At 38.7% G+C, this 23,900-nt stretch overlaps 1 protein-coding gene across 2 annotated transcripts in view; it reads right to left on the reverse strand.

Annotated features, from left to right (window-relative positions):
- Positions 1-1,070: 1,070 nt before the first annotated feature.
- Positions 1,071-23,900, reverse strand: part of snta1 (syntrophin, alpha 1) — a 30,207-nt gene continuing 7,377 nt past the window's right edge. The window contains exons 3-8 of one of the 2 annotated variants that reach the window (XM_082534570.1): positions 6,120-6,315; positions 5,653-5,842; positions 5,426-5,574; positions 4,839-5,035; positions 3,419-3,606; positions 1,071-3,040 (exon numbers count right to left, since the gene is read on the reverse strand). In XM_082534570.1, the coding sequence (XP_082390696.1) occupies positions 2,948-3,040; positions 3,419-3,606; positions 4,839-5,035; positions 5,426-5,574; positions 5,653-5,842; positions 6,120-6,315 (1,013 nt within the window). In that variant the 3' untranslated portion in view covers positions 1,071-2,947. The remainder of the gene's footprint in view (positions 3,041-3,418; positions 3,607-4,838; positions 5,036-5,425; positions 5,575-5,652; positions 5,843-6,119; positions 6,316-23,900) is intronic. The other variant, XM_082534571.1, reaches the window with a different exon arrangement.

Here is a 23,900-nt window from a genome sequence, read left to right on the forward strand (position 1 = left end):
AGCACAAGGCTAGATCCGCTGTCTGAATCTGCTCGGTGGAACGGCTCGTTAAAGACCATGAGATATAAAACACGCAGCTGAATATATCAAGTGATTTGGGGCTGACTAAAAGGAGTCTGGCTTAAGAGGGATTTAGAGAGATGATGTGGGTCACAATGTAGACACATTAACTTCACATGGTTGTTTTGGCCATCAACTAACTTATTTACACATCCAGCCAAGCCATTAAGAGTCAAGCTGCTGGATACTTGATGGACATGAGGCCAGTATTTACAGTACTTTAGCTCAGTTTCCTCTGCGTTGTCCTCTTCTCCAAAAAGCATATAAAGCCACATTTTATATGCTTTTTGATTTGCTTTACTTGCTAAGCTTCTGTCAATAGTCCTGTCTACAAATTTGAATACAATAAAAAAAACAAAAAAACAAAAATAGTGGTATTACCTAAAACAAATGTTCTCCTGGAAAGGCTGAAAAGAGTTAAGAATTTGTCGTAAGCTGAAAAATGAAATTCACATTAAAGTATCCTTAACTGCACTTGCTTGAACGTCTGCTTGAGGCTTGCTCAACATGCCGGATAGAGCCCATACTTCAATTTTAAAGAGACATGCTAATTACATGTCTTTACACGTTAATGAAACATGTTTACACTCCAAAAAATATTATTATCATATTAGGTTCCACCATCAGATTCACCGCTTGTTGTGCCATCTTGGGGGGTTTTTTGCAACCAAGAAATTGCTCATCTCAAAGTCTATGGGTTAAACTTACCTATGGTAATATACATCTTTAGTGGGCAGGGCCACTTTGACACTTGCAAAAAAAGACAGCCACCACAGATGGTGGCTGTTTGCTAGGATTAGCTTCTGCTAATTTTGAATCAGTGGTGTGCTATTTGGTCCCCGGCCAGTATAAAGAAACGTGTGCTCTAATTGATGAATCTATGTATTTATTAATGTATGGATAATTAGTACAGCTTTAACCAAGTTTACATAATAAATGTAGATAATATTTCTTTTGTTTTTAGAGAATTATAATAGTAGTAATAGTATAATAATCAAGCACAAGCAAGGTAAACAATAAAAGTTAAAGTTTATTACATGTTTATATACAAACAACCCTGCAAGGCACACATTTGTTTAAATAAGAATATACAATACATTTTATTCTTGAAAGCAAACAATTTTAGTTGTGTACATATATATATATGTATATATATATATGTTAATAGAAGTCTGTTTAGTGTTCAAAGAAGAAAGAAGGCCCCAAATTGCAGATGTCCAGTCAGCACAGATAACAACACAAAAGTGACCAACATAACAGTTCCATATACTTTCTTAGGTTCTTAGACAAAAAAATACAAAAACATTGAAAAGACCGTGGTAAAACTTTCCAAGCCTGCACTTGCCCTCTGTATTAAGAATATAGTACTTAACAAAGACATTAACTCATAAAGTAAGAGTTAAACTCCATATCCATAGAGAAGTATAGTTAAGCTGGCTGTATGTCATCTATAAATGATAATGAAAACCTTTGTCAGTGCTGTGAAACACAGGAAAAAATTTTTTATTAGATTGTTTATGTTACTGACAAAAAAGACTGATTAAGGCCATTGATACTTAAGACACACTGCTTAGCAAATTTATTACACGACCTGTCATAAAAACAAGAAAACACAAATATCTGTCAAAAATGTGTTTAAAAATGATATTGCTAATTATTAGTCAAGAAACAAACCAAATACCTAAATCTGTGCTGGCACACTGACCCTCTCTCAGAAATTAGAAGTTTATCAAGCATAACGTTCAACCACTAAGATTTTTGTTTTTCTGTTGAGAAATCCAAGTAAATAACTGTGATTTGGCATGTTAATCAAAAATAATAATGCGCTTTTGCACTTTTTCAACTTTTTTATGAATAGTAACTTTGAAAATTCATGAATAACACATATGATATTGTAGCATTATAAATATTTTGATTAGAGAACTTATTGGTGGATTAACCATTACGGAAGCATAAAACACGATTTTGGTAAATATCAAAACTGGTAATTCAGGGAAGCTGTGGCATAAACCTTACATCAGGTGATGGTCTAATAAAATTGTTAAGCACTGCAGGTTTGTATTTGGTATGAATATTTTGTGGTTTTAAACACAAAAAAATAGCATTTTTAAATATATGGTTTTACTTTTTGTAGAAAAAGGTGAAATGAAAGTTGTATTTCAGCTAGACTGAAAAATCTATTTTACTTTTCTTTTGGAGGTCGTCTTAAAACGCATGAAAAATTTCAGGGTATTGGCAAGAATCCACATGAACAGCATATCATAATAGCTCCATTCTGTACATTGTTCAGTACAGACTATTGATTATGTAGCGATCAGCCGTGACATCCTGTCACTCCATTCGAGCTGCCTTTATGAAAATGTTTGTCCAACATCAATCAGGACTTTTGTGAAATAACTTTTGTTATTCACAACAAAATGATTTTGTTCACAGCACATAAAGCAAAGATTGAAAGATGAAAAGATTCTCAAGACAAAGGCCCATCTTGACTTATGAAATAAAGATAAACAATGTGATGACAAAAAACTAATGTCTGGGGCTTTAAGCTTAGAAACATTAAGATACAGGCAGTCGTACTCGTACAGTTTGTCATCACAAAGTGTCATGACATACTGTGACAGATTTGACAGATGCAAGCTCCCTTAAGTGGCTACTGACTTGCACCAACGTTTTACCTTACAAATACAAGTTCAACAAACAACCATCGTTGCATTGCTGCAGTTCATTCCATAGAAGGATCAGGAGATGCCTGACCAAAGATGATTTTTAGAGGCTTAGGAAGGCTTGTCAGCATTATTCCCAAGCCTCCCATCGTCTGGAGTTTCAGAGTTCCCAGGCTGTACCATAAATTTTATTGAATATTCCTATTGTGACGTTCCGGCCTTTATCATGCCAAGAGACCAAGTCGCTTGACCTTAGCAGACAGGAAAGAGTGGATTATGAAGACTAAGGTCTTAGGGCAACAATGCAGGTCCAGTTGCTGTAAGAAGATACAGATATGTAAAAAAGAAACATGATTAAATGAAGGAAATCCATATCATTTTGCTTTTTTTAAACATTTCTATAAATGCATAACAAGCAGGTCAACCCATCTGAATCGGAATTATCTGAATAACTTACAGAGTGAAATATGATTTGTAACTGTCTGAGAGGGAGCATGTAATGTTTTTTTTCTTAAATGTCAAAGAGATGGCTAACACACAAGCTTAGGTAGAAATCAAATTTAGTCAAGTTCACCATCTGTCTAACAAGTGAGCACTCAGCACTCAGAGTAATGGTGCTAATGATTTTACTGATGCATTATTGCCCTGAAATGTCACATATTTCACTTCAAGTCAAAATTGAACAGAAAACTTACTATCTCAGCCTCGGGACCTCCAAAATCAAGGAACATCATCCGAACGCCGTCGTCTGAGGACATTCTGAGGCGCTCAAAAGGCTGCTGGAGGAGAACATTCTTCCTGACACCCATTTCTTCGGTGAACAGTGTGAAACCGTCATCGATGTGAACTCCCAGCATGCACTCTTTCCCATTCCAACTGCAGACTGCCAAAGCAGAAAAAGCAGTGCTTATGTGGCGTAAAGGTCAAGTAATGATTTATTTGTGATTTCATTAGTAGTATCATTCAGTATTGATACAGGGCTACAGAATGCACTTTACTAAATGTGACACTGAAAAGACAGAGATGCAGTTTAAATAGTTTTTGCTGTAAGAAAACAAAATTGTTCCAAATTTTAGTTTAGTAAAAGAAAGTTAGAATTAGTTTCACATATTGGAATTAAAAGAACCATTTTTAGTTTATACTGGAAAGTTTTTGCATCATTTTATTCCACCAGCAGAGGGCAATGTGAAACCTTTACTACACAGCAAGGTTTTACACCGCATGGCACTTGTCTCAGAAAGTAGGACTACTCTGAGCAGTAAATCCAGCTGTAAAGCTGTAGGGGGTTTTACTCAGTCTAGATGTAAGCAAAGAGCTAAGACTTTATATACTACAATACATACGACAAAATGCTTTGTCTTCCCTCAAGCTCCTTATAAAAATCCATTGCAAGAAAGTTTGGTTTCTAAAAACCCAAATCTTTTATTAAAATGAAACCAGAAGAATTGTGCAAAGATTAGGGACGTTCTACAAAGGGGTACAGCGTGCAGATCACTGTGTAAAGAACAATAAATCGCACTAATCCTGCTTTGTGAGACGAGCCTCTGTTTTAAACTGGAATGTTTGTGTGTGTCTGTTGAACAGAACCAAGTCTTAAGCCCAAGCAGGAATTGTTTGGTTGAAATAGATTTGAGGTATATTTATAGACATGATTCAAATGTCTGAATCAGTCCCTGAAAAAAAGTCATGTTGTACTCCTAGTTGGATAGTATTTTGACTTTCAGAAGGCTCCATTTTTATTCCTCTTCAGCTTCCACCTCTAACAAAACCTTGTTTATTTCTGAAAATCGGTTCGGATACGGAAATGTTACCTGCCATTACAGGTAAATTCTTCTTAAAATATTGTTTAGTTCAGGTTAACAATGATTACAAACCAGTGTTTCTGATAGTAATGGGGGGGGGGACCCAAAACCAAAAAACTCTTACCCTAACTTACAGCATACAGACGCTGCTAACTGAATTACATAATTCATGTGTACTCTAGTATAGAACTGACATCACCATTTGGTATTTAACATGTAGTGGGCTTTTCTCTTAATACATCTGAATTTCAGATTTATTCGTAAAAGAACTGTAAATGAACCAAAAACTGAAGAATCTTTTCTATCTCTGTACCCGTGGTGACCTCCTTGGTAAGCTCAGCAGCATTGTGGCAACCCTCCACCAGCAGATGAGTCCAGGTCGACAGCTCCTTAGCAGAATCCACCCTAAAAACATGTGTCTCCACGCCTTGCTTTGTGCCTGAACGTAGGCCAAATGACAGCTCAGAATCCAAGACTGGAGAGCTTTTTCCTGGACCAGAGTGGACCAGTCTGAGAAAGGAGGGTGTGGGGTAGGTGAAAGAGTGGGGAAAAAAAGTGTATGAGAAAGATGATAATGAAGACTTATAGAAAATAATGTGGCCATAAGAGCAAATGATGTTGCAGACAAACTGCTACAGGGCTACAGAGGAGAGAAAAAACAGAGGAAAAACCCATGACTCATAGGTTCTGTTTCCACATGAATATGATGTTATTTGGCAAAACGTCCAACAGTCCAGCTATGGAAAGAGTGAGCATGTGTTCTCTGGGCTAAATCAAGCCAGAGGAAGGCCTGAGCCGAACAGCTTCTGAGACTCCATCGTTATGTGAATGCGTTGATATAAGAAAGAGAGCGAAAGCACAAGTGTCATGTTATGTAGCGTGTGCTGTAAGGGTGGAAACCTGGTGGTGATGAGCGGGTGGCTCTTTGTCGGATTGTTGAGGCTCTCTTTGCTTTCAGGACACGAGGGATACAAGAGCAGGTCCTTGTCAGTCAGCACAGCCAGTACGGGTTTCTCTGGACCCTGAGATACCTGCGCACGTTGAAATTTCTATCAAAACTTCAGAAATATTTTAAACTTTCTATTAGGCTGCAGATCAGTTTAACCATTGCTCCCCCCCCCCAATACCTGCTCTGTAATCCAGCCCAGATGTTTGACTTCCATGCCAGGCTGCATGCTCCTCATCTCCTCCTTCACTCGTGGTAAAAGGCTGGCAGCACCAGCCTGGATGGCATTGTACCAGGATTGGGCCATGGCAGGGTCTTTTGCCCTCAGGAACACAGAGTTCTTTTTGTTGGATGAAATCACCTCAAAATACCTGGCAAATGAGATGACAGAAAAAGAGAATGATGCCAGAAGAAAAACATAAAAGAGGTGGGAAAAAGCTGTTAGAGGAATTAAAAAGACATGGCAAAGTGACTAAAGCTTAAGGGTGAGGAGGAAGTTTCAGATTTTAACAAAGAGAATGTGAAAAAGACACACGAAGAAGTCCCTTTTACAAAGCCATATCATTTTCATGTGTCAGATATTTTTTATCCAAATGCATAAACTGTATGAAATATTACATAAATCGCTGAAGCTTTAACATGTAATACCTGTTTTCTGTGTCTGGAGGGCACTGTTTTCGTGACACCTGGCACATCTTCAGCGGGATGCTCCGGGGCTCCTTCACCTCAGCAGGGGAGAGCTCAGTGCCCCTTTGAGGTGTGGAAGGGGGAGAATCCCACGGGAGACCTGCTCCAGGGGACCCAGAGCTTTTAAAGAAGGCAGACATCTCCTTGATGTACTTCACTGAAGCAGAGTGGGAGGGTGTGGGAGATAAGAGAAAAGGCAGAAGAAGTAAAAGAGGACAGAGAAGAGAAAGAGAGAAAAAATGTAAAAATGAAGCCTCCAGGTTTGGAGATGAGTTGAAAGCTGTAACACTTAAGAACTGCTTCAAAGTGGTGCAGAAATCAACGCACAGTACAAAGAGCTCTATGTCACAAAAGTTCTCCCATACAGAGCCTATGATGTTTATGTTGCATTTCTGTTGTAGGTAGTTGATTCTGGCATGTCTTTAGCAGCCACTGGTGCCATAGAGAAGATGTAATCTGACACTCATATCTCACTCGTGTGTCACATGTCATTCTGGTGCTCCAGCACAAGGATTATCAGTAGTGACCGTTACGGCGTCTCTGTTTGTGCTACTAACAGTGGCATTCTTAGTGCCAATATCAGTTTACCTGTTATTTCCTCAAAAGCTTGTTAAGCCCTGGAAAAACCTAGGTGCACTTGAAAAAGTCATGTATTTATAAGCTTGCCAAGGTCCAAAATGTGGGACTATTTAGAAAAACGCAACAGAAAATAAAGATGAAAAACAGAAAACAAAATATACATTCCATCCATCTCAGGGTCATGAAGGACCAGAGCCTATTGAAGGTGAGATATACTCTGGACAGGTCGTCATCACAGGGCCGACACATATACACAGAAAACCATTTACAAGTAACCTCACATTCACACCTGCAGCCAGCTTTTTAGCAACAGATGTCTTTGGATTCTACCCAGAGAGCTGTCCACTGCTCTACCCTCTCTAACAACAATAATAACAACAGTAAAAATAATTTGAAAGTTATTGACACACTGGTGTGAATATACATGTGTGTCTTTGTGTATCTAAGTGTGTGTTTTCAAGATGACTATCTTTTTGTGGTTTGAAGGACCACATGGAGGTGAAACATCATGAAACATGATGACATCACCGAACTATCAGTGTGACCGAGGATTCAACAGCAGTATCCAACAGCTTACTTTGATGAATATGGCTTTTGATATATATAGATCAGTAACCCCGACCCATTAACAGTTAGGACTGGCTAAACTGATTGTGAAGCACTCTGTTACTGGTCATATGGTTGAGTTTCCAAACCACAATGTTTGAGGAAAGAGTAAAGCACAGCAAGAAATACAATGGTAAACTACTGATCAAAGTCTAGCTAAGAAACCCTGTCAACTGATGGATGTAAAGGCACAGGAAATCCTTGTAAATAACAAAGATATTCTCAGGGATCAAGAAAAACAGAGACATGAGTTAGACGGAGAAGCTTATGCAGCGCATAAAACTTGAAAATCTATTAAAGGTTTATTGATGCGACATTGTTTGAAAGAGAGACGTCTCCCCGAGCCAGGAGCGCTCCAAGGTTGACTACAGATGTGTCAACCTGTACTACTTCTACTGAAGTCTGGACTCTTGGGGACAGGGGAAGAAAACAGGTAGGCTTTCACAGTGTTGAAAGCTGATTAGCATTCATCTGACCATATGTGCTGGGAATGCAGTTCTGTTCATTGCACTGGAAGGCCAGTTTTCTTCTTCCGACAAGCCATCACAATTCTGACACCATATGTTGTGGAGTTCTTTCTTGCAAATGCCTAAGAAGTTAGAAAAACACGGCCCGAGGTGCTTCGTCATAAGGACTTCCAGTTCTGTATGGTGCATGACTGACACAATAGTGTCAGGACTTTCACATTAATACAACGGGAGGTTAAGAAGTGCAAAAACACACATCCATCCATCTATCCACCCATGTTCAGAAGTGTGCTAAAAACATATTTATGAGATCTTTATGCTGTCCCGTAAGTTAAAGACAGATTTGTCTCCTAATAGCCAATGTCAGTGTCAGAGGTACATCTGAGGGGGAAGTTCCCAGTTTAAATTTGAAGAAAGAAGCTGTGGCTCATGGTCAGCATCTTAAACCCAAGGCTATGGGGGTGCCCATAATTTTTGGTGGATATAATTAAGTGTTATGAAATTGTTACTGTATCTTATTCTGTACACATATCTTTTTAAACGCAGTTTTACCACTCACACACCCAAGCGCAGATACCTAAACACACCACCACAGATGGAGTCCTCTGCTGCAGTCCAAAAGGCTGTGTATGGCTTTAACAGCAGTAGCCACTGCTGGAGTAAAAATAGCCCAGAGGACGTGGCAAAGCAGTAGGTTTAAGGCAAAGCTTTGGTTTCACATGGGAAGTGTGAAGTGCTCTGTACAAGAGGCATGTAGCCAGAGGGCAAGCAGAAGAGTCATAGCACAGGACAGCAGGAACGAGAGAGGAGGCTTTTACTTTTCCCAAAATAGAGATCCTGCCAGATACACACAGCCTTCCACTTATTTAGCTTCCAAGCATCAACTCTCTAACAGTGCACGTTTTATTTGCCAATTTAGGGAATGTTTACAAATTTTCACTCTTATGGAAAATTGCTACATTGCTACAACTGTGTGCTTTTAAAGTAACTGCAAGTATCCAAACGTGAGTAGTGTGCAGAATATTGTCAAACTGTCACATAGTACGAAGCAAGAAACCTGCATGAGCAACATTTATGTAAAACATGACTAAGGTTCTTTTTCAGACGTGCTGCTATGAGCATTTAGGGATTACAGTGCATGTGTGAAGAAGTCTTAAGATGCTCCAGCAAAGGGCATGACCTAAATTCTGAATAATTCTCAGAATAATTTTCTCTGCACCTCTTTGTTTGCAAACTAATTTTCCATACTTTTCAAAAGTAGTGTGGATCAATAGTAATGTTTTGGATCTAAAACCTGTCTGCGATGTTTCCCTTTTCTCTCTCTACAGAGATGAAGTCAATTCCTTTGAAATTTTGTTAAAGATTTGCTGCAAAAATCTTAAAAGATTAAGATTGAGGAGTACAAATTTTCTCTCAGCAGTCTGCATGGAGAGTTTCCTTGAATACACATTTGTGACTCAGACACAAAATTTACACAAAAACGTTTTCACACACTTGCACCTGGGTACACATGTAGTAGCGAGTTTTTTTAATACTTAATAGTGCCATTCTTTGTAAACCTCAGAGATAGTTGTGTAAGAAAATCTCAGTAGTTCAACCGGCTACTTCAGCAAATGCATTTTATGGAACTCACACAACATTTTTTGGTTTACGGGTTGGTTACAACCAGTGTTTTTTCACTTCCTATTTTACCTTAAAATCTCTCATAGCTATTCCTGTCTGTTTTTAGCATCGCCTGTGTTTTATTATCCCATCATTTCTCCTATCTTAGCTCTCCAGACTTCATCCAAACACCTACTGCTCTGAAGTCAGCAAAGTATGCTGACTTCAGAGATTAATAAATGTAAAAATTGCCTATACTTAGTATTTTTCAGCAGAATTTTATATTGCCTTGCAATGTAACATAATTACTGAATCTTCGAGCCTCATAAGTGTGTAGCTTTTAAGAAGGGTTTCAAACTTATTACAAAAACAAAGAACCACCAAGTGACAAAAATATTCCATATACAGAGCGGGTAGTAATTTCCTCCCAAACTCATGTAAACTGGTTAAAAGAGTGTTTGCCTGCTTCAGCAGACCATTTGAACTGATGTGAAATGTGAGCTGTCAATAAGCGACCACAACAACAGAAAACATTTCCATGCTAAGAAAGCTGCTAAAGTTTTTCAACCCTGATTTTATATACTTACTGGCTTTTTTAATTCAAATTTGGCAATGTGGTTGATAGCGCCCATTTCTATCGTGTGACAAACTCAGAGCACATATCTAATACTGCTTTACATGGACTACATGGTCTGTGGATGTCAGTATAGTGCAGCCAAATGACACTTCAGTGACATCTGTCTAATAAGAAGGCCTCAGTTACACAAAAAGCACAATTTCAATAACAACAGATTCTTCAAAAACACTTTAAGAGAATATAAGGAGAGCGAACATAGTCGTGGCTAGAGGTGCTAATATCTAGCACATAAACATATTTCTATTCTCGGTGGGCATTACTCTTTATTATGTAAGGGTGAGATTATGTCTCTGGTGCTGCACAAACTGCACAGCAGAATAAGTTGGGAGAAAGCAGCAACTATAGAGATGTTTACTTCTGTAAAGAGGCTTTTATAATCTCCCCAAATAACAATCTCGATGTGATAGCTTTTAAACATAGTGCCGTATTAAAAAGAGAGGTGAGACGATAAGAAAGATGGAGAACTGAAAGGGGTGTAAAATGGAACGAACAACATAGAAAAGAGAAAGGCAGCAGGAAAAATGAAGATTGGGAGCAAGAAAGGAGAATATGAACGAGCGAGACAGGCAATACAGGGAGAGTGAATATACAGCTTAGCTCAGCCAGAAATGTTGCCATGAATACCAGTGGCGGCTCATTCAATACAGGGCTAAAATTAGCTGAGATGGCACTGTTATTACTTTAGCTTATCTGGCAGCCAGTGAAACTACTTTTGTAGTGTGTGCGTGTCTGTGTGAGAGAGAGTTATGTGTGGGAGTAAGTGTGCGCATGTGAGGAGGTTCTTTGCTTCTTCTGCAGGATCTGCCACTAAGCTTTTCATGGTAAACTCGTCACTTTTACATTGAACCTAACAACTCCTAGCCAGACACTTTCAGTCAGCTGAGTTCCAGCACAGTTTGCTTAACCGTAACTTGGACATTACAAACTGCCAAATAACACTTTAACTTGTTCGAACTCTAAACAGCCAGACCTCATTATTATGCTGATTACCTAATATACACAGAAACCATCACATATATCATTAACCCATCACTGCTAATGCTTGTCTGAAGCCATCCATACCCAGGAGGAGCATATCAGGAGGCCAGCAGCTTAAGAAGTTAGGCATGAGCTGACATGTTTTCAGACTTGGCACTTATAAACTGAAACTGGACCAAACAATACACTAAAGCTAAATACCAGCCCTTCGTCCGCTTGCCACTGGTTACTGTGGGAGCAGCTGGAATGTGACTGGGGAGTTGCTGACCTCAGAAGCATGTTGTTGCCTCTGTAAACTATGTCAAGCAAAGAATGTCCCAATGTTACACCTCAGGGGAACAATGTTATGGGTGAAAACAACGTCATAAATTACTGTATAAAAAAGTGAAACATGTTCAGTACATAGAGGTCAATTGAGGCAAAACAAAAAAAAGAAGAAGAAAAAAACAGGTTTGCAATAATCAATTATACAAAAATGTGGAGTTCATGTTTCGCAAAATGTAAGATGTGGACTATTCAAGAGACGATGAAAGTGGACATCAAACAAATGAAAGATTTAGCAAAAACTCAAGACTGCAAAAAGGAAAATGTTACAGATACATTATGAGCTCATTTCGGTCCATTTCATGTTCTGTCACTATGTAATGGTTTCATTCTGTGTTCAAACATCACCTTTTCATGTGTGAAGTTTGCTTTTATTTCCCAATGGAAAAGAAAACACGTTTGTTTTTTTTCAGCACTTCTCTTAAACTTGTAAACAGCAAGATTCTGGGCTGGACTAATGCTAAACAGTCACCACTGCTGCAGAGACAGAACAACTGATTGATTGACCACTATTGATAATCAGGCTGAATGGCTTGTGACTAAATTTCATCATAGAACACAGGTATGGTTAAAAGTCAGATATGTTATGTTATATATATATATACATATATTTCTTTCAAACTTTCAGTAGACGTATTGAAGTTTGGTTGACATTTTACACACAAACATTGTTCTGTGCTTGTAAATAAACGCTTAATCTAACAAATACGTCAATGGTGATGTTCATGCTTGGTATGTGAAACTTTGTTTTTTAATAGGTTTATAGGTTTGTTTTGTTGTTTTTGAATTTAACCACAACACAGAACTGAATAAGTGAAAGAAGATGGATGGATGGATGGATGTATGGATGGTCTACAGGGACAGGGAAGCTAAAAAAGACAGGAGCTAAAATGTCTAGTTTCACAAGGGAATGCTTTAAGACAACTGCAAATTATGCAATTGCAGAAGTGATTGTGCTGGAAGTGAGCACAATAGGAACTCCTTTAAAATAAATACTCGTTACTAATCAAAATCAGTCTAAAAAAAGTTAATGATCAGGATTAGGCTTCGATTTACCAAAACCACAAGTGGGGTTTGTGAACATTTTGAGGCGTATGGTACACATACAAGGAAGAGGAAAAACACTCTCGTCAGAGCCTTTTCTTATTGATCCCTAATTTTGTGGGCTGTTAAATGCCAGCTTTACTGTATGTGTCCCTATTCTATCACTGATTAATGTGCATCTCCTTCTGGTCAATTACCTGGGTCTATATGATTTAGATAGGTCTGTCATTCCTGTAGCCCATTTCATTAAAATCATGGATACATGCCAACTTTGGGAGGTGTTAGGTATGACATAAGTGAGAGAGAGAGAGAGAGAGAGAGAGAAAGCAGAACACAGTGAAACTTTTAAATGAACTCACATGCTGCCAAAGAGATTTGATTACTTTGCATAGTGTGTCAGGAGAGTTAATTATCCTAATTCAACAAAGTGAAAGTGGAGGAAACTTGAACTGGATCTGGCAGAACACAAGAACAGAGTAGAAGGGATGCTTGGTGGCAAATGTTCACTTTTCTTTTGCTTATGATTGCTGCCTAAAAGGCAAAAGACTCATCGATTTATAAAGTATACACAAACTATTTTTCCACCTCAAATGTGCAATTTTAGCTTCCAACGATTACAAAAACACATTTATTGAGAATAATATAAGTAAATATCGCCCACTCCATCCCCAGCATGGCTAAGGGGCACAATGCTGTGAGACAGTTCAGTGGAATTTAAACCTGTAGTGAAGTAAGAGACTGACACAAAGAGTGGGCCACCAATTTAACAGGGGCCTAGAATCGGGGCAGAGGGTTCAGAGAGGGCTTGTTAAGTAAACTTGATGACACTGAGGGAGAAAGGGCCTGTTGGAGATTTGTGATTTAATAAAGCTATGTTATTTAACTGGTTAATCCATTCCCTTGCTGAGTGTAAGCACAATGTCCTTACGGGCCAGCAGCTCTGAAGGAAAAAGGACCCAAGCTTTGTGTCCACAGCGTTAGAGGTTTCATGGCAGGGTTACTCACAGAGATTCAGAACAATCCACATAACACCACACATTACCACAGAACTACACTACTACTGATGTCTGATCGCATCCAGTCTGTTAGACTCCTCAGCCATTTCTAACACTCGCTGCAAGAGAGAAATATAATAATGGACAGTGGCAGCAAGTTTGCAGCACTGAGAAGGGTCGTTTATATTTATTTGCATTTCATAAAGCAGTCTTAGCGGAGTCATCTTAGCGATGCTGAATTAGCATTTATATTTCTGTACTAAAATTCTTTGTCACTTTTACAATACATAACTACTAAGAACAGAAGCAGGACGAAAGAAAAGTTATTGTGACATCACATTATCATATTTAATGCATGTGCCACGTAAGCATTTAAAGATTTGGGGGACTAGATAGGTGCAATTTATTCTTCAGAAAGTGCCAAATAATAATCAACAGCAAACACACCTTCTCGTGTCCTAGTAAGATCTAACAGCTGTGTATTAGCCAGGTTAAAAGGAAAGGAATCATGATCACAGTAATAATTATACTGGCATAAGAAACCAGTCTGTTTGCTGAATACAGACCTTAAGAACACATCAGTGTTACAAACTATATACATTCATAGAAAACACACACACACACACTCAGTTCTGACACTATTTGGGTGATTATAGCTTCAATTCCAAAGATTCACTTTGAGCAAAGATGCACCAATCAACAAACCAGGGACTGAAATCAGCCAATTTTCAGTTTTCTCGTGGGTGTACAGCAACTCGCTTTCAGTTAATTATTTGTAGTTCTTTCCACTACCACAGCACTTTACTTTCAGTTGTTTCAGTGAGAGAATCCTGCAATTTACTGCAATACTGTTAAGTTTAATAATTTATTTTTTTTATGAAAGTAATAGTCTGCACTGAACAAAGGTTGCCCACATATGCTGTCAGTTGTACCCCTTAGAAAGAGAACTGGAATTATCAGAAATCTTTATCTTCATCTATCTTTATCAATATAGAACCATAAATTATTCTCCAGTTAGGAGAGAAGTAGTTTTAGGGACACACGTTCCAGATGAAGGAACAAAACTGAACATTCCAAACAACGGGACCATCCTGCATCTGCTGCCACCCACCAGATGAATACATTACCTCAAACACAGAAATACAGACGATCGCTTTGCTGACTGGACTGACACAGCTCAGCCACGACCACCTGAGAATTTGCAGTCGGGACATGTTAATTAAGAAAATCTCACCTGCCTCCTTCACTACCTTTCTAGCATTTCCAAAAAACACACAGGTCAATCTCTGGATCAGGGAAAGGGAAAAGAATCATGTGTGAGTGCTAACTCATGTGAAAGTACAGTCTATTTACAGATTATATCATGTGTGAATAGATAAGAGGGCTAAGACATATGCTGCTTCAGTAACAGAATCTCAACTTGTACAGAAACTTTTTCAGACAAGGAATGAATAATCTTAGCCAGCAGCATGCTGTGTCCCAATGAGAAGCTTAAAACTTTACTCTCCACAGTCATTATGTTCCATAAATCACTCGCCTAACCCTACTTAAATCAATACAGTAAGATAGAGCAAGAATATATATCTCTGCTGGCCTTGCTTAAAAAGACTATATGGTATGTATCTCCCTTTGAGGGGCTATATTCACACATGTCCTTGAAGAGCTTGATTTGTAGATATGAAATATGATTTTAGCCCTCAAAGCAAAATGTAGCTCAGTCTGGTCCTCATTATTCTTCTAAAAGCGACTGAGCTCTTCATTTTGTAGCCAAAGAAGTGACTACTTACAAAACCAGAGCTAGAGTGGCTATTACATACTCTTTAACAGGAACCCAGTTAAAGGTCAACAAAAAATCTTCTACGTAGCGTGCCGTATAAATGCTCTCAGTTTGATCAGTTGTGGCCCTGCTGTTTGTAAAGCACCAGTTGTGGCATTTATTGATTTCCATACAGGCAGGAAATCGCAGAAGGAAAGACTCTAGTTGAAAATACACAATGTTATTGTGAATGCTAGTACAAGAACCAATCATATATTGGATGTTTATCATTGAGCCAAATACACAATATATTGCATGCTTACACTAATTTTTAATTTGATAAAAAAAAGTATTAGAAAAATATATGCATTTAAATTCACAGATATGGAATAAGAACCTTCATTCACTCATTAAATAAAATGAAACAGTGTTTGCAACACACAGGAATTTCTGTGTGCATGGTGTGATCTGAAGTGTTGCCAAATCATACAATACAAGCCTATGTTGAGGACCCATATTACTCCTCTGAAATGTATTGTAAGGGTTAAACTGAATAGTCACATTTCAGCAAGAGAAAATGTTTTATCTTGAGGTTATATGCACAGTACTCCAGAAACCCAGTAAAAGGTAACTGCTCAAATGAACTTAACTTAATGTGTAGCATCAGAGGGAGGGAGGAGTGAGCACAGTGGTTTGCACTTTGTTTTAATTTGCCTCTGGTGTTGGATCAGTTATGAACCAAATTGATCTGTTAACAGGAAACGTCTCATATGTCTGTTAAAACACAGCTTTTACTGACATCGTGTAAGCATGTTAATAGCTGAATGCTACAATATGTGACTGAAAAACAAACAACGATGAATGCAGTTCCACATGTGGCACAGAGTATATTCATTAACACACGGACAGCTTGAGATTACACTGTAAACAATGTTTTGCTACACACAGATACACAAGTATCTCTGTGTAAAGACACACAGGTATTACCTCAGAGATTTCAGGGTTATATTGTGAAACTGTTTGTAACAGGTTTTGCAATGCAGCTCTGCTCTGGATAAATCCCGGGCTCTGCCTGATTCTCACATTCCAGGACCTCGCTCGCTGTCCTGAACAATTTCTAAGAGAACGTTTTGCCTTTTTTTTATCAGAAACATGTTGATTCTCCTTCAGCTTTCTTTCATTTATCTGAATTGTGACACTGTTTTCAAAGAGAAGCACAAATACATGAAACCTTGGCTTGCAATGTATTATTTCTGTTAGAACATGCCTCACATTCCCTCATCAGATTATTTTTAGCAGCTAATTTGCGCAGCTCTTGGTAGAATGCTTCTTATTATTAAAATGAAATGACTGCGTCTTTGTACTGTACATAAATTAGCGCATTGTTAGTAGATCACGCGCAGAACTCCCCTTCGAAGTCTGTCCTATTTTGATTTTTATCACTTTGAATGATGTATATTTAGTTCTTCGAACGAATTAAGAAGGATATAAACGTATTTTTGTACATTCAGGATTTTAATTTGTTGTCAGGACTTCCTCCACCTCTGCAGTCCATCTCTTGCTTCTGCCTTTTACAATCCGCAAGGTCAAATATTAACAACAATACTCAACATGTGAGGTTTACTCCATAAAATTATTATATGGATACACTTCTTCAATTGACACATATTGCACAAACCGGGAATACAAACTCGCCATATAATGTAAGGGAACTCTCCATCATAAATTTTAATATACATAGAGAGAAAGAGGCCTGAGTTGCGTGAATGTGCAAGAGCGAGACATCGGAGAGATTAAGTTTGGAGTTAGCTCTAGTTGAGAATGCTGACAAAGCATCCTTCAGCTAACACTTATCACAAACACAAATGAACCTCTTCAAATCAAGTCTCACCTCAGGCTGAAACACATTACCGTTTGTGCATATTGGATGTTCACAATCTGACAGCTTCATAGCAAGTATTAATACCCTTAGGTCTGGGGGGATGATGGAGCCACATTTATTAAATACAGTCAAATGTGCACACACTGTGTTCACTGAGTCTTCATCTTAAGAGACATAATGATTCAGATTCAAAATACAGCCTGCATGAAAGGCACAGCCTGAACAGCGTAGCAACACATGACTCAACACAAGCCGTCACTGATAGTTATCTCTTGGTCCCTGGCACATGTGATACATGTGTAGCCATTTACACAGCATCACACTGTGCAACTGGCTACACAGTGTGGCTAAAAATTAACAACTGATGGGAAATGCACAGAAGGTGCTGGCTAGCAGTTACAGTTCAGAAAAAACATGCACATCGACCGTTGTTCAGTATACTGGAAATGGTTCACAATAGCCTGCCATCAATGACGATGTTTAAATCAGGACAAATCTGCAAAGTTGACTAAATGTGTGACACCCAGGAATTTGAGTGTCTATGTTTGTGGGTGTGTGTGTGTGTTTGCAGCACTCTACTTGCACTCCCGTGGGCAGACAATCCACAGTGTGTTGACAAAGCCAACTCAAACATCACACAGCCAAGAGTCAGGGCAAGGCCACAAAAAAACATCTATAAAAGATGTTTTAAACCTACGCAGACCGAACATGTCCTATTTGGCAAAGCATCTTACTGACATATTTCAAAGAATTTAAAGGAACAAAAAGTTACCAAATGTGGGAGATTACATAATTATAAATTAGTATAATCTAGTATCTCCTCCATTTAACACTGGAGGAAAAGCTGTATGCACCACAGAAAGGTCTGTCTAAGAGAGACAGTCTCACATCCAGCTAATTTAGAATTGCCACTTAACCTTACTTGCAAGTTCTTGGGCTGCAAGCCACCTTGAAACCCTGAATCGGGTAAGTGGTTAAGAAAATATATGCAATTAAGAAACCTAATCATGCAACTTATCACAAGGTTTGAAAAGTAATTTTTTTGTACGTGTCATCAAGTTTAGCAATGCTGTACTTTTTTTCTAAACAGCCTACGAGAATAAGAAATTAAGATTTGTTTTAACCTGACGTTTCACATCTCATACAAGAAGCTTCTTCAATTCTAATTTGTTTTAACCACATCTCACTTTTGAAACTGACACACTTTTCTCTAACAGGAATAAATGGGAACAAAGTCAATAAATAATTCTAACTAACCAACCTCCCAGCAGGGATAACAGACATTAGGATGCTTTATACAACTAACAGGACATGTCCAAAACATATACCATTCCTGCTAAAATAATTTTAGACAAAGGAAAGACTGCAACTATAGAGCTTCCATAACTAAGCCTATTTAATCCCTGACTATGCGTGCACTGGGCCAGAGAACAGCTACCCTAATGAAAAAGACAGGACAGAGAGAACTGCAAGCGTCCTGAGAAATGGGCATAAGAAACTCTGTGATTCTCTGTGTCTTAAGCTCTTTGTCTCATTCCATCCCTCATTCTCCCTCTGTACACATAATCACACAAACACACAGAATCTCCAACTCTGCTGAACATCAGGTTGACATTAAGCACAAACACAAGCACAAACCTTTGAATCACACCATGACCAAAATGTACTTTTTATATGCACCTTTAAACATTGAACATTTCAGCAATTTAAGACTACAGACAAGCACATCTTGTATAGGTAATATTATTTCTATACTCTGGTATAGAATTTTTAAAATTCTTTTCTTAGCTACTTTAGATATTTCTCCTTTGTCCAAATAAGCACAATACACTGAAGACCCCTGAGGAGAATCTGTATGCTTTTGAGGACATACTGTAAGTATGCTGTAAGACCATTCATGTTTTTCCTTATTTAAATGAGGAAATGATCACATCTCTCATCATTCTGCTTTATGGCCAAATGTATTAAATGGGGCAAAGTAGCGTAAGGTTGCAGACACACAAAAAAAATGTGCAGGTGGAAGCTGAATTCTTTATTTATAAACAAATACATAAGCATTTCATTTGAATAATGACCAACACATTCTACCAAGAAGAGTGCACACTCATCAGAAAGGAGCACCCAATGAGCAAGCAAGTAATCTGCCAAGGAAGGTAGTACAGTGTAAGCATAGGTGTTAGGCATGTGTTTCTCTCCAGAAACAGCATGGCAATCCAGATCAATGAGCAGCAGTTGAAGCAGAACTGATACGCTTTTGATGGAAAGGGAAATTCTCTTTTAGAAATTACTGGGGACTGTGTGGGGTCTTCCAGGGTAAGACAGCCATTCTCTGGATAAATATTGCAGCTCAGGTAGAGCACTGGATTTATCCTAACAATAAAGCGGCAATATTGCAAACATTTTTATCATATAAACCTGCAATCTGTGTGTGCTAAAGCTGTAGGATGTGTCAAAGAACACCAAAAATTACTGATCTTGCCCCATGCATGTGTTAATGACGGAATGATTTTTGCTGAGATTTTGCGGAACACGAAAGTGTCCAACTGAATTTTTTGTCAGCCGTAGCAAGGGAGAGCAATTCAGGTATGACTAGCAATACAGAGCAGTGCTTATTTTTTCCGTTCATTGACAGAGCCTGATCTATGATCTATTTATGGCTTATTTATTGAGTCAAAAATACACAGTGGCATTACAGATCAAAAGTTTACAGTTTTACTACTGTTTATGTTCACTGCCGCAATTTCTAACTCAGGGTATGCCGGCCTGCTCCAACTTTTTAGTGGGAATCTGGGTTGAAAAGGCATTCCTCAAAAAAAATCCAAATGGGAACTCAAAATTTTAACTTTGGACTTTTTCAGGAACCCACCATAATCCAACACTCACTATACATTGCTTTATTTTGACATATATATCCATATAGCATGTCGCAGATGTGATAACAGAGTTAAGTTACGAAACAAGAAATGAAAAAATCTGTTGGCGATGTTGCAGAGCTTCCTGTGTACGCTGCTGAATGACGACACACAGATGTTTCATTGTGACAAAAAACATAAAACAAAAAAAAGAAAATACAAAATTGTTTTAATACTGACTCTCAGTATCTTGATAACGTCAAATGTTAATAAGAACAGTAAAGTTCTATACTGTTTCATCAGAAGACCTGTATTATTGGAGCTCTGCTCTAATCATTCAGGATAAGGACTCCATGACAAACTGCAGGAAGGAGCCAAAGGATACCACACTCAAAGCTTTGAGCAATCCACCTCAGTTATGTGGTCATTCTGATAACATCTCCCACAGTCATTCCAAATAAACTCTTAGTGGCAAACATCAAAGCAATATCAGGCATCTGTTTTTGTCATTTAACAACTGTTAATGACACACAACTTGCATTGAATTGCCTACCACAAACCTTCGGTAAATCACATTCGTATTATTAGTTTAAATAATCCCCACTTGAAATTTTATGCTCTAAAATGAAAACTATGTCTTTTATCTTCTCCTTCAGTTGCAAAATTGATACTCGACCTCTTTGATAAATCTCCATCTTTACTACTACACTAGAAAGTGTTGACTGTCGAGAGCAACTCCAGCTAATTCGGCAGTTTTGTGACCATTAATTATCTTTAGCGCCTGTTTATTTGGCTTAACTGTGACACTTTACTTGGCCTAGCCATTGCTGGCTCTGTCCTGATGGACTTCAGACATGGGTTGCAGGCATGACTAGACTTTACCAAACGAGGTATAAAAAACAATTACGAAAGCTCAAAATAAATGTAATCCTGTGTACTTGTTTTCTGAGTTTAACCTTCTACTGCAGGAGCTCATGTCTGCACAGATACTAAGCAGCCTTCCACCTTGTTCATCACGGGAGCTCTCACTGTGGTGTGTTACATTCTTTCCCGTACAATAAAAAAAAACTTAAACTTGACTCCTGGGATACCTTGGAAACATGGACAGCATGTACCCACCCCCAACCCACCCCTTCACATTCACACTTGCCTCAATGTCCTGACCTGTCCTTTGCAGCCTCTTTATCCTCCCTTCCTCTGTGTGTGTGTGTGTGTGTGTGTGTGTGTGTGTGTGTGTGTGTGTGTGTGTTTATGTGATAGTGGAAATTTGTGTTCTATGTGGCACTATAGTTTCTTTGTTTGTGTCCTTTTAGTCAAACCTTGGTTGCCCAGGGAACAATTCTCCCACCAAACTATTCCAACCCTCCACCCGGTATTGCGCGCTCTCTCTCTCTCTCACAGACTCACACACGCACATGAACTCACACACCTACACACACGAAGTTTTATAACTCTGTGCATGTACATAGTGGAGTGGATGCGCACATTGTCTTGGCTGGCGAGCTGGCTGCAACGGCAGATGCATTTTCAGTAAGAGTCCAAATTAAGAATGGATAGAAACTGCTGCTCATTCATTTGTCATTTATGGAAACATCACAGTTGTACACCTTCACTTCATCAAACAATGCCTAATTGGTCCATGATGTTTTCACAGTTAACATTTTACAAAACTCATATATAAATCTCATCATTCCTCCTGATCCTAAGCCTAAAAGTTGTTGCTGTGACTGGAAAATGTGAAAAGAACAGGTTGTGATGCAGCAGAAGCACACACACAGGTAAAGACACCGCATGTTCGCACACTCACACATAAGCAGTCAGGCCATAAATGTCGCTGTGAAGAAATGCTGGCAGCTGTGCTTTTATGGCTTCATCTGGCCTGTTATATTTATCTGATACCCCCACCCTCACCCCCCACCCCATGTGCTATCTTTCTCATACACATCCATTGATATTCCATCAACAATATAATATAAGGGCCACAAGTAAGGTGAAGAAAGCTAGCTCTAATTGTTTTCCGCCAAAAAAATAAAAACACAGAATATTCACAAATTCCTATTTACAGTGAGAGGCTTTACGCACCTTCATGGTCACACCTGGGAGCTGCCCACTGTTGCCCTTTTCCTGTACTATTGGCTGCTAAGCAACTGTGTGGCCTATTTAAAATCATGTGACTCATTATAAATCGATAAAGTAAACACTGGTAAAATCATACCCAGCTGTGCCACATATGTGCCGTTGGAAATGCTTAACCCCTCACAAAACTGGTTCTAATGAGCAATTTTCCTGTTTTTAATGTTCTAATTTTATGCACACAGACAATTCTTAAGAAAAACCTTAAGCTAGCACATCATTAAAGAAAAACCTAGTGTCCTTGAAGCCTTTGATTATACTGCTAAAGCAGACCTTGACATTAATACCCTACATGTGCTGCTGTAGCAATCAAATTGCATTAATCTGAGCGGGCAGATATGTGTTTAATACAAAATATTTTATCACTTGACTTTCAAAAGAGTTGGAAAGGAAAAAAAATCCCAGCAAAGGTACAGAATGCTAACCAGGTGTCTAATATGCCTTAACTCCTGTAAATGTTGTGAAAGGGTTTATCTGACAGATTCAAGTGTTACTGTTCATATAGTCAAGATATTTTAATATGATGGAGGCCGTTTCTCCTTGATCTCAGTCAAGGCCGTCTGTGTTATGAATTTAACAGAGCGCTGAAAACTGCCGTGAGCACAGCAGTGGTGTGTGTTTGTTGCTGTGCACATGTAAAAGAGAGTGCTACCCTGACCTTTAACACCAGAGTGGTGCCAAAAAGGAGCTTGCTTCTCACTGTGTTTGTGAGTATCTTGACAAAATGCCAAAACCAAAATAAGCACTGTACATGAACTTTATGTCATCGGTATTTTCAAGCATTATCATGATACAGAATAGTCCTGAAATAAAGGTGCAATCTTGAAAATTACAGCAGGAAAAAAAAACAAAAAACACACAACCCTAAAGATGTTTTCTTTTATTCCCGTAAAATGCTCACAAGATTTCCACTACAGATATGCATCCTGAAGTCCAGTCATCTCCTGGTCAGACAGACATACATCAGCAGAACATCAAAAATGTGCATGCACACATACCCCTCAGTGAGCCTCTGAGCCTCTTTTGCCTCCTCACTCCTCTATCGGGCCCTCAGGGGGGAGGGAAACCCATGAAATGATTCCTGACATGTCAGATCACACAGCAGCACCGGTTGAGCTGTCTGATATCAACACTTTTCTGCCTGACTGTGGACAAGTAAGACAGGGGGATTTGCAATGATTTCCCCTGGCTATAGCGCTACTTGTATCTCCTGTGCTGACTTAAGTTGCTGAAGCTGCCCTACTGTGCCAGTTAACCCTGAGAAATTCTGTGTCATAGAAAAATAGCGATTCAATAACCTGTGTCAAACTTCAAATTCTGTTTTTTTAGGATAGAAAATACATAATTATTAAATTTGTATCTAAAAAAACCTACTAGGTTTTCAGCTGGAAGACGAGAAGCATCGTCACTGAATAATATCAACTCGAACCAACCACTGTCCTTTCTGTGTCAGCTTGGCAGGAGATGCCAAATTCCTGTTGAGCAATCATTTAGAAAGAGAAAAGAGTGTTTTTAATCCTTTCCCCCTGTCTTCACAATTAAAATTCACATCTCAGATTCACCTTGTTGTGTTACACCCACTGGCAGACTGTCACATTTACATCCATGCATGAACATACCCTGAAAGAATATACTGAGAGTGAAATAGAGAATGACTGAGATATTGTACATTTGCTGCAGCATCTCACACAAATGAGTGAGCATAAAAGGACGGGAATACACCTTCTGACTCCACCACAAAGCTTCCTATGCAAAGCCAGCCGGATCCCATGAGTTTGCAGTAGTTCTGACATGAACCTAACTTCGTATCAGTGTCAAAACGGTTTAATATTATCGAAAGACGGTTCATTAGCATACTGGGGTGCTCACAGGTGTGAGCCCTAACAG

The sequence above is a fragment of the Aulonocara stuartgranti genome (genome assembly GCF_965226115.1).
Source record: "Aulonocara stuartgranti genome assembly, chromosome: 5".
NCBI lineage: Eukaryota > Metazoa > Chordata > Actinopteri > Cichliformes > Cichlidae > Aulonocara > Aulonocara stuartgranti.